The sequence below is a fragment of the Botrytis porri genome (assembly GCF_014898465.1).
Source record: "Botrytis porri strain MUCL 3234 chromosome Unknown BPOR_008, whole genome shotgun sequence".
In the NCBI taxonomy this organism is placed as follows: domain Eukaryota; kingdom Fungi; phylum Ascomycota; class Leotiomycetes; order Helotiales; family Sclerotiniaceae; genus Botrytis; species Botrytis porri.
The window spans coordinates 2,188,787-2,206,392 of record NW_024066082.1 but is presented as its reverse complement, the minus strand read 5'-3'; the positions used below and the strand labels follow the sequence as shown (position 1 = coordinate 2,206,392).

General features: G+C 36.9%; 4 protein-coding genes across 4 annotated transcripts; 1 reads left to right on the top strand and 3 right to left on the bottom strand.

Annotated features, from left to right (window-relative positions):
• Window positions 1-126: 126 nt before the first annotated feature.
• EAF01_006750 (uncharacterized protein) lies at window positions 127-1,077 on the top strand (the record flags this gene model as incomplete). The annotated part of the gene is made up of 1 exon (XM_038915004.1): window positions 127-1,077. The coding sequence occupies one exon, from the start codon at window positions 127-129 to the stop codon at window positions 1,075-1,077; it is 951 nt and encodes a 316-aa protein (XP_038769959.1).
• A 1,721-nt stretch (window positions 1,078-2,798) lies between these two features.
• On the bottom strand, window positions 2,799-3,635 carry EAF01_006749 (uncharacterized protein; the record flags this gene model as incomplete). Its single annotated transcript, XM_038915003.1, has 1 exon — window positions 2,799-3,635. The coding sequence occupies one exon, from the start codon at window positions 3,633-3,635 to the stop codon at window positions 2,799-2,801; it is 837 nt and encodes a 278-aa protein (XP_038769958.1).
• Window positions 3,636-8,084: 4,449 nt separating this feature from the next.
• EAF01_006748 (uncharacterized protein) lies at window positions 8,085-8,291 on the bottom strand (the record flags this gene model as incomplete). The annotated part of the gene is made up of 1 exon (XM_038915002.1): window positions 8,085-8,291. The coding sequence occupies one exon, from the start codon at window positions 8,289-8,291 to the stop codon at window positions 8,085-8,087; it is 207 nt and encodes a 68-aa protein (XP_038769957.1).
• Window positions 8,292-9,477: 1,186 nt separating this feature from the next.
• On the bottom strand, window positions 9,478-11,529 carry EAF01_006747 (uncharacterized protein; the record flags this gene model as incomplete). The annotated part of the gene is made up of 3 exons (XM_038915001.1): window positions 11,210-11,529; window positions 10,506-11,151; window positions 9,478-10,439 (listed from the first exon to the last, which is right to left on the bottom strand). Exons 1-3 carry the CDS (start codon window positions 11,225-11,227, stop codon window positions 9,478-9,480), a joined length of 1,626 nt encoding a protein of 541 aa, XP_038769956.1. The 5' UTR covers window positions 11,228-11,529.
• Between the last annotated feature and the right edge of the window lie 6,077 nt (window positions 11,530-17,606).

Sequence of the window (17,606 nt, the reverse complement as noted above, 5' to 3'; positions counted from 1 at the left end):
TCTAAAGACTTATTTAACATCATAACCTTTTCGATATCAACAACTTTCAGTATCAACAATATCATATTTTCGATATCAACAACTTTCAATAGTCTATCATTCAATACTCCATTATTAGTCACAATCATGAACGGAAATCACTCGAATAGGAACCGCTCGACCGGGAACCTCTCGAATGGGAAGTCATCGAATGGCAATCGATCAAACGGTAACCGCTCCAACAAGAACAGCTCAAACGGGAACTCTTCGAATGTGAACCGCTCAAAGGGGAACCTCTCGAATGAGAACATCTCGAATGGGTCGTCGCATAGCTCAGCACCCCAAACTGATTGGAAGAATTTATTCCAGATCAAGAAAAGTTGGCTCGAGAAATGTCAAGCCGAATTGCAAGATTCACAGTTAAAATGCTTGCAAGCCCAAGAGCAACGTCAAGAGCAACGTCAAGAATTGCAGGAAAGCTACAAGGAACTCCACATGGCATGGCAAAATCTGTGGACAGTGCAAGAAAGAGATTGGCAACTCCGGGCGGAATCCGCCAGAGCTTATCATGAATTTCAAACGGCATACGAAGAAGAAAGAAAACATCGACCCCAAACTGAACAAGCACGAAAAATATTTCACAACATGTTACAGAGAGTTTTGCAGTTAGGGAATGGAACGGCACAAAATGCAGCGGGAGATTCGAACCCTTTCAATACCCATATCGGTCGCAACCACTTCGAAACTTTAGTGCAGCTCACGGTGCCAAACCAATCTCCGCCTTCACGGCCTACACTCAACCCAGCAGCACCTGTGTTTTCGAAGCCTCGTGATGATACTCGTGCTCACTCTGCTGACTCGGCGTATCAATCTTCTTCATCACAGGAGGGGGGAAGTGGAGATGAACCTGAGACGTCCAATGATTTAGGTACCGTGAACAGCAGCGATATCACATCACCACCCACACCGCCCACACCACTGACTCCAACTCAAACACTATTCAGAATTCCACTGATGCTACCCAAATTTCCTCGCCGCCATAATTCAGACTCTTACCTGACTGAGATGCGAGCGGGCAGAGCTTCTACTCCAGAATAAATGTCGATGTTGGGGATTGAAGATTCTACGAAGATGTAATTTATAAGGCCCGTAGCAAGACTGTTAACGAAGCACGATATCAGATGAGTTATGGCAAGGCATATTTACATGCACTTACTTGTATCCGCACTCGAGAATTCTCAACCATACAGTTCAGAACAAAGCGACTACGAGAAAAAAAGCATCAACAATCCTTTCAAAATTAAGCATTCTCAAATTGCGCAACAGCGAGATGTCTCAATAGGAGGGATAGACAATTATCGAGGGTTAGGAACGGGGTTATACATCTTTTCAAGCGAACTTCAATTTTCTTGCTGGACAGCACAGATTTCATTTGCCCGGGAACAATGTTCAGTATAGATTCATACAGCAATAGGTTGAAGATACGTGTACACAGCATTAGATGATTGTTAAAAATGGAAACACATTCTTTATCCGAAATATCGTGCACACCTTCTTCATTTCAGCAGCATTCTAGTATATCGTTTGCATTCTGTGAGTTATGGTGTGGTGTGAATTCGATTATGTAGTCATTCTCATTCTCAATATTTACATCTGCATCGGAGCGTCTCAGTTATCTTCCCCAAATTCAATCCCTAAATAAAATACGAGTACATATGCGCTAAGATTAGACCCGGAAGTTCTCTTGATTTAGGGAATTTTATCTATGATGCTCCATACTTGTGCTGTTGACACACCCGAAATAATAAAGTAGTATGGGTAGTCGGTTTCCTGTGCATCACTGTAGCTGATAAATATTTCTATTCTTAGGACCACCAGTGGGTGTACGGACTGACAGAACACTCCAAAAATGGACTTGTAGATATCTCTTAATATATTCAATTTTATATTTTAAGAATTATTACAATCATTTATTCGGGATGAAACAATCAAAGTATAAATTCTAATATCAAACAATTGAAGATTGAATTTGTCAGTTTTCTTGAAAGTTGAGAAGTGTCCCGTCAATCTACGCACTCACTAGTGGACCTCATATATGTATAACTGCAAGGCTAGCAACCTCAAGTCCGTATCATTTCATCGCGTATAGAGTGTTAGATACTCAACCTCGCTTCGCTTTCCCTCGCTCCTCGTCATCATATTATATAGTCATATCTTGATCTTCTGATAAATGATCAAATTGCTGTCTATGAGATTGACCAACTAAATCCGATCTCATCTTTCGCACATAAATGTTTCGCCAATATGTAACCTGCGCAAGCAGTGATTGGATTTGCGGATGCGAGTCTGCTATTTGTATCTGCAAATCCTTTCTCTTGGATTTCTCTCCTTCGCCGGCATTTTGTTGGTAATTGTTGTTACTATCCATACCTGATAATTGGATTATGTTGTGTGCTGTGTTTTTTCAAGGTTAAAATATCTCGCAAGGAATCAAACCATGGCAATGAGCAGCTCAGCACAGGGAATTTGGAAGAAGCGAGTCCTTTTCAATTGGTTAGGGCTGGTTGAATTGTAATTTTAATTGTTTATCCATTATCTAATCTATTGAGAGCTATATCCCAGAATGAAGTGAAGTCTGAGAACCACTTTCCTCTCTTCACACTACTCGGAGTTTCTCAGAACAACGTCCAACACAAATAGAATTAACCGTTTTACTCCTCCATCTCTCTACGCTCCACCCATCGCTCTTCTTGTAAATCCATTGATTCCATCGCTCCTTTTGTCCTCATCTCCGTATTTTTGGCAAATTCCGCATCCTCCTATTCATACCGTATGGATTTGGCATCAAAACCTGGGTCTCTGCCAAGCCATGGTTCTAAACTCGATGCTTGTTGAAGAGATAATTCTCCTCGAATCATGTTCGGTAACTGCGTTTGAAACTCAATCATATCCGATATATGCTTATGCTGCTGTTCCATGATAGTAGCAAGGATCTTTTGCATCGCATGTTGGACATCCTGCATTTTATCCTGGGCCTCTCTTTCTCGATGCTGTCTTTCAATATCTTCCGCAATAGAATCCTTTAACTGCGATGTCCAACTCATCAATTTCTGGACCGACTCATCCAGCTTCTCTATTTGATCATTGTAGTACTGCAACTTCTGATCTCGGGTCTCCTGCATCGTCTCATTTTGATCGCGTTGTTCCTCTAAACGCCGTTCCAGGTCCTTGGTCTTATCTTGAATCTTCTCAATTTGATCGTATTGTTCCTCTAAACGCTGTCTCAAGTAGTTGATTTCATTTTGCATCTTCTCATTTTGATTGTATTGCTCCTCCAGACGTCGTTCAAAATCCTTGACCTTGTCCTGAGTCTTCCCATTTTGATTGTATTGCTCCTCTAGACGTCGTTCCGACTCCTTGATCTCATTTTGCATCTTCTCATGTTGATTGCGTTGTTCCTCTAAGTGCCGTTTCAAATCCTTGACTTTGTCTTGAGTCTTCCTATCTTGATTGTGTTGCTCCTTTAGACGTCGATCCAACCCCTTGGTCTTATCTTGCATCTTGATAGGTGATGGCGGAGGTTTCCTCACTTTACTTGCTTTATTTCCATAATTCAAGCCGAGGCGATTCGGGACATGTCCCAGACCCTTCGACATGGCGGATTGCTTTGGCTAGATGTGTGACTTTATTTTATCGAGTGTTGAGGTGATGGTTAACAATGCGTCTTCTAGCTATATTGGTATCAGCGCTATTTTTGGATGTAGCATATTCAAAACTAGCATACCTTACTGAGAAGACGATTGGCTATCGATGTGAGGTGAATAATGAGCTTACACTTAGTGATGATTTTGAAACATAATACTAAGAATATACCGTGAAGTTTACCATAATATAAAGATGGAGCGAAGTTTACACGATGGATGAAGTATACAACAACAGGATTTAATATAGTCTTTATCCTTGTTTATTTTGATCTTCTACGAGATGATGTAAAGAGAGGGGAAAGCACGACTAGAATGAGTATACAGGAAATCACACAAGAAGGTGCGACTTGAACCACTATCTAGAAGCATGGATAATAAATGTATTACGACGATTAGATCTTCTCGTCTCAAATGTTTGTGAACTAAATGGCTACTTTACGACCGTTGCATTTACATTCCCTATTCCACTAAGTAGATACCTAGCTACTGGTGGAAATCAAGTAATCACTCTTCGCTCATATTGTAATATCAAGAGCATGGCATAAGTGTTATACCATGTGTGAAACACCTATGTAATGAGCGAAGACGTAGTGAAGTTGATGCAACTCACAATTTTTGTGCTCGCTAAATTCACCATTCTCACGATTCTTCCGTTGTCAATTACAAGCTATAACTGAACATTCTACTGGTTTCAAATTATTGATCTGTAATTCAATATCACAATTTAGAAGGAACAAATGAGATTCGTGAACAGTCTACTCATAACGAAGTTTTTACCCTAGAACAGGGTTTCAACTCGGAAGAAGACCCATTTTATTTAAAGGGGCTACTACTAAGAAGGAGTATTTCACTATAAACAGAGGGAATTTACGTTACTCCCACAACAAAACAAACTGTGAGCTACTCAAAACTAGATTCTAATTACAGACCTTGACAAACTACGAGGCAACAAATAATGAACGAGATATCAATGCCGTCATCCGAGGAATATCCGGGATTCACGAAAGATAAATGAAAAGGGCTGACATTGAGCTGTAGATACAATGAATCAAGATATGGAGAAAAGTTGGAAGTACGATAACGTAAGTCATGGCGTAATGCGTCTAATGGCGTAATGCGTCTAATTGTGGGGGACCACCCCATCAAAAAAGCAACAATTCAACAATGGTCCGTCGAAAAAGTTTAAAAGTGCAGGAAATGGAATCTCGACTTTCTGAAGCAGTATTAGGAGTTCAAAATGGAAAGTATAAGTCTTTATATGAAGCTGCAAAAGAACTGGGGCTTTCTAAAGATACTGTGACGCGACGCGTCAAAGGGGGTTCATCGCGTTCTGAAGCACGTCAATCGCAACAGAAACTTTCTGCTGTACAAGAGAATGTACTTCTTAAGTGGATAAAGCAATTGACAATTAGCGGCTATTCACCAGGCCATCAGTTGTTAAAAGAATTGGCTGAGGAGTTACGTTCAAAACGGACTTATAATTTGGAATGCCCCTCATTTGACTCCCTTGAACTCCCACCACAACACCTTCTTGGTCATGAATGGGTTCCACGATTTATCAAACGACATCCTCATCTTACAGTTGTTATTGGCCGTCGAATTGAATCTGTAAGAATGGATGGTGCAACCAGGGAAACATGTAGTACTTGGTTTGACGCGTATCAAAAAGCGATTCAGGATTATGGAATTGAGAAGAAAGACGAATATAATATGGATGAATCTGGACATTCAATTGGGACAATGGAATCAACTCGAATTATTATCGATTCTACACTTCGTACAAAACATCAAGCACATCCAGGCCGTCAAGAGTGGATTTCAATGGTAGAGTGTATTTGTGCGGATGGATCCATTCTTCCACCACTCGGGATTTTTAAAGGTAAAAATGTCCTTCAAAATTGGATTCCGAAGGAAGTTCTTGGTAGCTGGTTCTTTTCAGCAAATACAAAGGGCTGGACAAGCAATCTTCATGGATTAGAATGGCTAAAACGCGTTTTCGAACCTGCAACTCGTGCAAAAGCAGGTGGCAAATATCGGCTTCTCATCTGCGATGGCCACGATTCTCATATTAGTGGAAGCTTTATAGCTCACTGCCTTCAAAATCGAATTGTACTTCTTATACTTCCTCCTCATACCTCGCATTTGCTTCAGCCACTTGATGTTGCGGTTTTCGGTCCATTGAAAAAACGGCTCACCGCAGCACTTTCTGATTTGAATCAAGCTCAACTTGTACGAATACAAAAGATTGAATGGATGGAGGCATATATTAAAGCTCGAGCCGACGTATGCCATCATCAAAATATCGAATCGGCATGGCGGGGAGCTGGGTTACATCCATTTAATCCACAGAGAGTGTTCCGTACACTGGGTCGAGAGTTTACCCCCGAAGTCGAAATATCCAAAGAACCAACCCAATTTGATATTTTTAACCAAGTCTTCGTCAATAGCTCACCCCCGGATGTAGCAATCTTACAAACAGCAAATAACCTTTTAAATTCAACAATTGAAAATGATACGACTCTTTCAACCCCGGTTCGTCAATACATTCGAAAATTGACGATTGGGAGTGAGCAACTTCGAGCTCAAAGTATTGTTCACCAACACGATGCGAATAATTTACGAGCTATTATTAAGAAACGTACGATACGTAAGAAAGGAAAGAGACTAGTTTTGAAGGGTCATTTTCATATTTCTACGCAAGAATTATGTGATGCAGTAGTGGAAGTCGAAAAAGCTACTAAGGTACAGACAATGAAAAAAGGAAAAGGGAAAGGGAAAGTAATTGAATATGAAACTGAAACTGAAGAGGATATTGGAGAAGAAGTTGAAGATGAATCTGAAAGTGATACTGGAGATTGTATTATAGTTGATTGTTGAGTAATTGAGATTTTAATAGAGTGGTTCCCCGCAATTAGACGCATTACGCCATTAGACGCATTACGCCATGACTTACGTTATACTTCAAGAGCCTACGAATGAATCATTGGCAGATTGGCAGACTATCAGTTACTTAGCAATTATTCGACAATCAACCTTCATTTCTTAGTAAGTACTTCTTAACTATCGTATGACTTCACTTACATCGTATTTGGCTTGCTCCTAGAACAAGAAAGGTACTATCATTCTCCCACACTCGCCTATTGCTCTCGTCAATAACATGGCGAGAAAGAATTTTAAGCCCGCTAAACAAACAGCTCAACATGCCGTGTAAACATCTTCACTAAGTAATCATTATGAATGAAAATACAATTGTTTGTTTTTGAAACAACAATGAGAACTTATTTTCAATAAGGCAAGGTAGTCTATCATCCTGTACCTTCCATCTCCCCTATGGTGGCAAATTCCGTACCTAACGAAGCATCTACTTAGTTACAAGGGAATATTCAATACATTAATACTATATAGAATAAATCGTTTCTATTCTATTAATCTAATTAATCTAATTATTATATTTAAGAAAGCTTATTCTAATCAACAAGATCTTAGTGAATTTCTTGGATTTTCAAAGTTTTATGGAAAACTTTAGTCTAAAACAATAATTATTTTATATACAAAAAGTTTCTAGATTTTATCTGTTTTTCGATCTCCTTTTCCCTCTCCTTTTTAAAATTTTTCTCTCAAATCTATAAGAATCATAACTACCTTTATACTATAAATAAATAATAGAATTGTTTATTTATTAATATAATAACATAATATATATAATACAAAAAAATTAAAGATAAATTTAAATTCTTATTTAAATTTATCTATATATAGATTAAAAATTATTTAAATTCTTATTCATATAATGTGTTCTATATTTATAGTACAATAATAAAGCTTATAATTAAAGAATAATTTAAAAGTAATATATTCTATAAAAGAGTCTACTCTCCTTTAAACTTTTAACTAATAACTTTTACTTACTCTTAGCTTTTATACTCGCTCCTCTTCTCTCTTCTATAACCTCTTTCTAATTCCTACACATATACTCTTTCATCCACCTTTCTTATAATTCTAATATTTAAAGATTTTGAAATCTTTAAGGTCTTTTAGAGCTCTTATTTTCTTTTTTTTCTATAAAAATTCATAATAAACAAATCTTAGAATAAATAGATTATGCTTATTACTAATAAAATGAGTACTTTATTGATAACAAAAAGAATATTAATGTTATAATATATATCTTTGAAATTTATATGAAGATTTAAATTAAATTTCTTTTCGTTTGAAGTATTAATTTTGTCACTACAGGGCTCATTCAAGAAAACCAGAAAAAGCACTTTAATATTATCCCAACAACATCTTACAGATCTCAAATCTCAAACTCACTCTCATTCTACCTTCGTCCCTTCCTTCGTTCCTTCCTCATAAAACCACTCAAAATGACTAATTCATCCCACACCCTATACCCACCATCTACTCATCCTTGATCTCCCTCATTTTCTCAACTTTCCATCTCTGCTGTCTCCGCCGTCTCCTCCGTCTCCAGAGTTTCTCTATATTCTCTTCATCCCCTGCATCCTCATCCTCCTCCTCCTCCTCATCCCTACCCTCCTTCTCCTGCTCCTCCTCCTTTTCCCTAGTCTCCCCAATCTCCTCACCCAACACCCCCCTACACAACATCCCCATCATCCCCACAATCTTCTCTACCCCCTCGGCATCCCCTCTGCATCCCCACCAAACTCATCTCCTCTTCCTCTTTAATCCTCCCTATTAAATCTCCTAGAATATCTACCTGTGTTTTCATTTATTTCCAAGCTTTTTGATTTTCACTATCCTCATCCTCATCCTCCTTATCCTTTTGCTCTGCATCTTCATCTTCATCTTCATCCTAGCCCATAAAATCCAAAGGCTTCAAAATCCCAGTCCCCCGTATCGCAAGATCCTATAGACAGAAAAGGTTTACCATTACAGATTCCTCACAAACCAAGAAATTCAGTAATTCGAAGTAGAGATTACACACCCACCTACCTTCCTCTCGATTCAAAAAACAAGTACTTCCTCGCGGTCTATGGAGAGATCCAACAAATACCTTTCTCCTCTCTATACCTCCTTGGGGTTACACGGGCATGAGATACTCCAACATCACGCAAAACGATCCGCGGGTGAACTTTGCGATGGGTTGGATATACCAAGTAGGGAGTCAGTAGGCACTTGTATACGTATATAATGATTATAGCCACCTACCTACTGACAACTGAAAAATATTTTCTACTTGAATCCTTACTCTTATAATCACTTGTCTTCATCTACCCCCGATAAATTCACCTTACTGTGTAAGATTACAAACTTCATACTTCTCTCAGCCCACTTATCCATCCATCCATCCATCCATCTACCCACCAATTCTCATCCACAAGAAACATGCAACGAATCACCCTCCCCATCTCCATCTCCATCTCCTCAACATTCGCTTAACGAGATCCTTTCATTCTAATCTGAAATCCCTTTTTGTATTCATTCAATTTCTATCATCCGACTACTCCTATACATTTGATGTAAATTCTCAATACTAAAAGAAATAAAGATGTTGTTATTTCTTATAGATTATACTTCATATCATACATATCCCGTTGTATCATTTCATATCAAATCATATAAATTCATACCGCCATTACCGACCCGAACCCCCTGTTCTCCCCACCGGATACCTACATCCTAGCGAGATCGACCGCTACTGTACTGTACTGTACTGCTCAACTAAACTAACTATTCACCATCCCATCTAATTTCTCGCCTAAGCTAGCAAGCAAGCTAGCCTCCTCCACCAAACCCCTCCATCTCCCCCCCATCCATCCATCCACCCACCCTATCGTTTCCCCCCCACATTCTGCCCACTCAAACTCTCTCCCACCCCCAGCTTCCTCGAACTCGCACTCCTCCCAAACCCCACCACCTCGGGCGAAACCCTCCCACTCCCACTCCCACTCCCAATCCCACCACTCATAATCGACTCTTCACCATTCTTCCTCCCCTTCTCACTCGGCGTCACACTTCCACTTCCACTCCCACTCTGCGGACTATTACCCTGAGTAATCGCCGCACCCCCATCACCACCCCCCACAATCAAATCACCCCCTCCTCTCACCTTCCCAACCACCATTCCTTTCGCTACACTCTTGACAATTGCTCTTCGACTCACCCCCGTCGCATCAATATAAACCAATCCGACATTCATGACTCCGCCCCCGATGTTACGCGATATATTACCCGCTTCCGGTCCAAATTTATGTTCCACCACCGTAGTTGCCGCGGTGGATGTCGAAGCCAGGAGATTACGGCCCGCTTGATCAATACCATCTGCGATAGTCGAGAAAGCCATCATGGATTTATTGAGAATGCCGGGTTTATAATTATCCACCGGTTTACCATCGGGAGCAATTCCTCTATGAGCTTTCTGATTACGTTTTGCGAGGGTAGCACCGATGTTTTGTGCGTATTTTGTTACTTGGCCTACGGTTTTTGCAGAAAGACCCGCGGCGCCTTCGGTAAAGGTATGGACTCGACGGATGTGAGCGTGAGTGGTGGGAGTAAAAGTCATGGGTTTAGTGGTGGGAGCGGATTTCGTCGTATAGTTATCGGCTTGAGATGTGAGGGTTTTGGAAACAAAGCTGGAGGTTGTGACGATGAGACGGGAGGCCATGGCGGCTGTAGAGACGAGATTGGAGGATTTGTAGGCGGGGTGCATGGCCATTTCGAGGTAAGCGGGAGATGCTGGGGCGACACCAATGTTGAGAGAGCCATCTTGGGGAAGAGTGATTTCAACTGGATCTAGAGGTTGTTAGGGATATGAAAGAGATGCGAGTGAAATGTCAAGGGAAGAAACAATATACATACCTTTCGATCCCGGTTTCATTTTCGCATCTTCAACGACATTAAACCCTTCTCCCAATTCACCAACCACGCTTCCATTTTCCTCATCCACCAAAACAATCTGTCCACCCGCATGAGAACTCGCACTTCCGGAAACATAAGCTTCTCCTGGCGCGAAATCCGACGGATTATATGCAGGCAAGGATTCCTTTGTAGATTTCGCCTTTTCTTTCTTCGGACGAGATGATTGTGGAGGTGGTGCACGCTCGAGGAAAGCTGTGCATTGAGCCAAGATAGTTTCAAAAGTATCGACATCATCTTGATTAACTTTCGATGCTCCTACGATTGGGAATTCGATTTTGGTAAAGACGCCGCTGTCGGGTCCTAGATCCCATCGAGGAATGAGATAGCTGCTGGGGGGTTGATGATAGATTTGGGTAGTGGCTGGGAGGGGAAGATCGAGCTCGGGAGGGAGATGGAGGTGGAGATAGAAGTCTTCTTCTGGGGTTTGGGATTGAGGATCTGCGACTGAGAGACCGGAGAAGGGGGAAGAGGTAGGGACCATTAGGAGAGAGAGGGTTTGAGGTCCATTTGGGGTGATGGATTTTTCTTTGCCATTTTCGATATGATATGCATTGATACCGTTGATGGCATAGAGAAGCTTAGGATCCTATATGATATTAGAATCTGCGATGGGAAGATTAGAGAAATGGTTAAAGAGTTATTACGTTATGTCCGGATGCCATGGTGATTTCTTGCGAGCGAACCTGTCAGATATCTACTTTCTAGAATATCCGTGCCGTTTGTAAACAGTGAAGGATCAATAGCCTCTTCTATCTATCAGAGTATCGTATCTTTGTAATCAACTACCTTGTACCGTGGGGGATTCCAATAGAAAAACCGATGAAGACGAAGATGAACACCGAACGGGAGATTGAATCCAAAACACAATCAACTTGACTTTCTAAAAGAATAAATCTAATCACCATTCTTAAGGAGGGCGGTTATTCAAAAGATCTTACGCGCTTCCAAACAGTTTGATGTGTAGCCAAGAGAACATGCAAAAGAGCCAATGGCGATGACGTACAAGGAATATCAAAAATCAGGGCGTTTACCATTGCCCCTCCTTGTGTTGCGATGAAAATGTACCTAGGCTCGACCCAGAGAAAAAGCCGGACACACCTACAAAAATAGAAAGAATTTAGAAATCCATCTTTTTCAAAATAGAAAGTAAATCTTTTCTTATATTTTAATTCTTTCGAGATTGAATATTGAGATTCTTTTATTGATAAATAATTAATGTATCAGATTTCATCAAGAAATATTGGTTGATTGTTTTAATATTAGATTTTGATTAAGATATAGAATCCGAGGCAAGAGATCATCATAAAGGCTTTCTTTCCACTTGATGTTCTTCTTCTTAGTATTCAAGTATCAAACTATCTTCAAGATGTTCAAATACATAGTCAAATATCACACACTGTATCAAACATGAATCGAGACTTTAGATAGAAGCTTGGATTTCTATCTCACCTCTCACCAAATCTCAAATCTTGATAAAGGGCTTGATAGTCACCATGGCTGAAAAAGTGGCCGAGTAACTCCATACAAAATGGATTAAAATCTTACGTTGGAAAAAGAAATATATGAGGAGCTGCTTAATCTAGTGATTTTGCGAGATTTGTGTACAGTATAGTATGAAAGCCTTCTTGATGATATATGTAATGATCATCGATACATTTGTTGAGATTTGTTTTCATTCTTCACAGCTCCGTTGCTGAGAATTATGATTTCTTTTTCTCACAAGCCATGTTATGCCATACCCTATCAAAGCATTAGAACTGAGCAGGAGAGTAACACTCGACTTATTCAGGTCAGGCATCCACACAAGGTGTATTCATTCTTTTGCTTTTGCTTTTCTTCTTCCCTCTTCTATTCTAGCCCTTCCCGAAGCAAAACAACACAACCCAACCCAACCCACCAGAAGATCTCCTCTCTTCCAGAAAAGCGAAGAGAAACCAAAGAACCTCATCCCCTGCATAAGGTTAAATCTCCAGATATCTCGAGTCCTTTTTCAATCTTGTGTATCCATGAGGTGGGGAGAGTTGAATCCCGAATGGGATGTGTACGGAGTATACAAACTTCAGAGACAGCCAGACAGACATTATATTATATTCATGTATATTCAAAAATATGTACTATGTATGTGCACGGGTGAAGTCAAGTTACTCAAGAGTCTTGGTATTTCACGATATTGTATTGCGTGTTATCGATAGTGTTTCTTAACTCTCCTTAGATATATCACTTACTTCCGAATGGATCTTTGGAGGTTATGTGTGTTTTGCCGTTGGGGTCTTGGATGGGTTGGAGGTGGTGGTGAGATGGGTGATTATGCTGGTATGTGGGAATCGTATGGTGATAGTAGGTATAAACCAATAGATAGAAATACTCGATAGATATTTGAACATAGATTACTTATTACAGTATGCTATTTAACCAAAAAGAGGAGACATTCTACAGCATGAGACTCTCGAGTCTCTAGACTCAAGATTTACTTACCTAGTACTTACATATTATGTGATTTTGACAGCAGCTTGAGATGCAAGCAGATATGCGGAGAAGAAGCAGGTAGGCTTAGTTGGTTGGCTATGCACTACATTAACTGCGCTTTAATACCTCCGTTACCCGCTGTATGTGATACCAGAGTGTGAACACGACGTAGTGGACTGAATTGAGTCGAGTGGTAACTTGTCAGCATTGAATTGTATGTGGAGGGAAGTTTTGATGGGGATCTGGTGATCGGGTGAATAGAGTATCTAGGTAGGTAATAGGTATTGTAAGGATTGTAAAGCGAGACCGTTCGAATACATATATATGGTTTGATATGATATGCTTATTCATGTGTATATGTACATGTATATGTATGTAAGAAGTTGAACGGTAACAGTTATTTATAGTGAGTGGTGAAAAGGGAGGATAATCTACATGTGAAGTTTCTCATCTCAATTGCTATACGAGTATATCCTTCTCAAACCACACTCCAGTAGATCAAGATATCCATATCCACGGGATATCAATAACCTTACACGAGAGACCTGATTCACAAACTGACATATCACCGTACCACACAAATGCCATTCCGTAAAGCATCGTAACCAAATCGACATCTCGAGTCACTCAAGAGTATTCTCCATCCCGAATACTTTAATCAATGTACTCCGTATAGCAAGTAGAAGATAGATGTCGAATATCTAGTGTACAGTCGTACAAGTAGGGGTTCTCGAGTCCAAATGATGATCTAGATTCCCCGCATCTTTGATTTTCTTTTGCGAAAGGAAAGGAGGTAAAGTATCTAGATGGGTGAAATTTAGGACATTTAAAAACTGGGGTTTATTGACTCGTGAAGCATATGATTTATTGAGTGTGAGATGATTTGTTCAGGATATCATGAGGGATCTGGGATTTGTTGTTTAGCAGTCTCGATTCATGTATGGATGGTGGGTGTGTGAATAGGTTATTGAATATTTCAAATAGTTAGTTATAACTCAATAGAGATGAGCAATATTATTCGTTAAGAACCAACTACCCCTCAGGAGTCAGGATATCTCTTTTGAAAGGATCTTCTAAGAATATGTTTGATTCATGCTGGGGCAGGTAACTTTGAGCACAACATATTACATAAGATTAAGAGTGAAGATGGAGAAAGAAGAAAGGTGTAAGATATTGTAATCTTATGATTTGCTGAGTGTATGTGGGTAGATATTTTGAGTTGGAGAGGTGAATGGATATAGAAGGAGAGGGAGAAGGAGAGGGAGAGGGAGAGGGAGAGGGAGAGGGAGAGGGAGAGGGAGAGGGAGAGGGAGAGGGAGAGGGAGAGGGAGAGGGAGAGAATGGACAGAGAAGAACAGATCTTATATGAAAGGTCTCTGAATCTCTACCTACTGATTAGGTAGGTACATGTGAAGTTCTACAGATCATGTATATGTTCATGCCATGAGGGAGATGTCTATTGACCTTGATATCGAACTGCATGTAGTTGAAGTAGGTATTTATGTTGTACATATCTCCTCCACACTACCTATGAGTCTATCTGCCTGGGTATGTATGTGAATCTCGAGTAACATCTGTTATATGACTAGCATCCTACCATGAATCAGACTTGATCAAATTCAATTACTCGAGTAGACAGTCAGTCTCTTCCTTAGCTCCTTAGGTTGTAGATAAATGCACGATGAATTGTTCAATGCAATAACTTAACTCTGTTATCCTCCCTATAATCAATCTACCGGTATCCTCTCCTCTCCACCTCGTACATACCTTGATACCTCTCGGGGGTGTAATTGAAATGGCGATACGTTAAGAAAACTAAACTCTATTAAGTATAATCTACATTACAATTTTAAAATGAAATCTTTAATCAAAAGATTAATTAAAGTATTTGTAGTTTTATTTAAATGATCTTCAAATCTTTATATAATAATAACTTTTTATATTAATTCTAACAAATTAGAATATTTTAATAATTCAAAGAATTTAATTCTAATTTGCTTTAATCGTTTTTTTATATTTAGTTTTATATATATATTATTTGATTTAATATTATATAATTCTTTATCAATTTTTATTTGCTTTATATTTATATATAGTTTAAAACTATATTCTTTAAATTTTGTATTGTATTTAAATCAATCAAGCTTTTTTATTTCTTTGAAATATAATTATAATAAAAATATATACTTGTATAAGAAAAGTTATTATTTATTAAATATATAGTTATACACCTTATTATTTTCTTTAATTTAATAAAAGTAGATTCTATCTTTTATATTTTGTTTTATATTATGTATTTCATTAATTAATAAATATTATATAGGATTAGGGAATAATGTAAGTTAAGGGTAATGATAGTATTCTGAAAGCTTTTTTCTTCAATCCTTTTTTATCTTTTCTGTTTATATATTATATATAATAATATAAACAGTAATTTGTTTAACAATTTTGGTAAAGGAGTATTTCGGATTGGTAGTTTTAGTAAACTTAGCTTAATGCTTTAAAGCTTGATGTTATGCTTTATTTAAATTGATTGAAAAGTATTGTAGAAGTATGTAAGAATGAGTATACATATAATTAGCTTATATTAAGAGTTGATTGAATCAATATCGATATATATAATTCTAATTCAAATTCAAATTGATTAATTTTATTATATTTTTATTACATTTAATATACCAACTCGAGTTTTGTGATTATATAAAGCCTTCATTATATATGTTCTTATTTGGGAATTATTTAATTTATAAGTCAAGCTTTGTATATAATGAACTCTGTATAAAAGGTGATTTATTTATTAGTTATTAATTTAAATATTATAAAAAGAAATGAAAAATTAATTTTTATTTTCTTTATATCTAAGTTTTGAAAAGTTAAGTGAAAACCCTTTTGCTCTATTAACGAATTATTATTTAGAATATATTGAAGCTTTTAGGGAGTCGAATTCTAAGTATATTATTGCTTAATTATTAAAAGAAATTCTATAATTAATTTTTCAAATTCATTGAATAATAGTGTATAAGCCATAAATAGTTATAAGTTAATAGAATTATAAATTATTAAAGTAAATAGTTTTCAATTTAATTGATTGGTTTTATATATCGAATTAATTGAAGTTAAATAATCGAAATACTCAATATTATCTAAATAATTAGAATTAATAAAAACTATGTTTAATTTGTAATCGTTATTTGTATTAATTGTGGTAATATGTTACGGGAGCTGCCTCTAGGGTCACGTGGAAGTGTCTAGAGATCTCTCGAGGTGGTTTAGACTAGACTTCAAGTAGGAATTCAATAAGGTTGTAACTGGTTGCAATTCTCGTAACTATAGTAATGAAACTAATGATTGTTCTTGAGCACGAAGCTCTACATTGTAATGAAATCTGTTCTCTTATATAGACCTTCCTGCTCTGCAGAACCTACAGTTCTGTCTTGTCTGGATCCTCTGGATCCTATGGATCTAGATGTTTATTCTTCGATCCCCTAGATCCTCTAGGTCCATCACGTGACTTCCTGACCATGTGACGCGGTATGTTGGATGCCGTCGTAACATAATACGTTATTAAATTTATTTAATTCAATTGATGATTACAAATGTATTATATACTTATAGTATAACATTGCTTTTAATAATTAAATCGATAAATAAAATATTTAAATTCTTTTTTTTTCTAGAATAATTCATAATTTATAATATCTTGATAGATGTAACACTTTGCTATAAAAGAACTACAAGAGTAGGATACAATTTATCCTTAGAATCTATAATTATAAAATCAAGAGCAAAGTGTTTATAAAACGTATTTATATATTAGCTATATATATAATCGTGTATATATATGTATATATATATAAGCGATTATAATTATAATTAAGGCCGATCTATGATATTACTTCTTTTTTTAAAAAAGCTTACCTTTAAGTTTTATAATTGTCTATTTAATCTATATATTAACAATTATAATAAAGTATTGTTATTTATATAATTAAATAATATAATAAACTGATTTAAATATAAACTTTTCTTTTTCATAATAAAAAAGCATATAAAAAAATATATTATTCTATAGTTTTAATAATAATTGAATTTTCGGAGTATATAAACCTTTTCAATCTTTTTTTCTTTTTTAATTATTTCGTTTTTTATTATTTTTTATTATCAATATACCTTCAATACTATTGAAAACTTATATTAATAAAAGTAAACTATTACTAGTATAATTGAAGTAATAGAAAGTAGTATATATAATAATAAATTGTTTATCTTATCTTTCATATTTTCAATACTAATATATCCTATTAATAATTTATAATAAAACAAAAAGTTATATTTTTTATTTTATAGAATAAATATATTATTGTAAAAAGGTTAAATAATAACGAAGATATCCTGGAATTCAAGCTAAAGGATTATAATAATAATAAATCAGATTATAAAGATGTAAGTAAATGAATTTTTTCTTTTTGTTCTTTTTTAATATATAATTGACTTATCTAATAAGTATAATTATAAGTATCGAGGATAATATATTTAAGAATGTAATTAATTGTCGATATACTTATTGAATATATT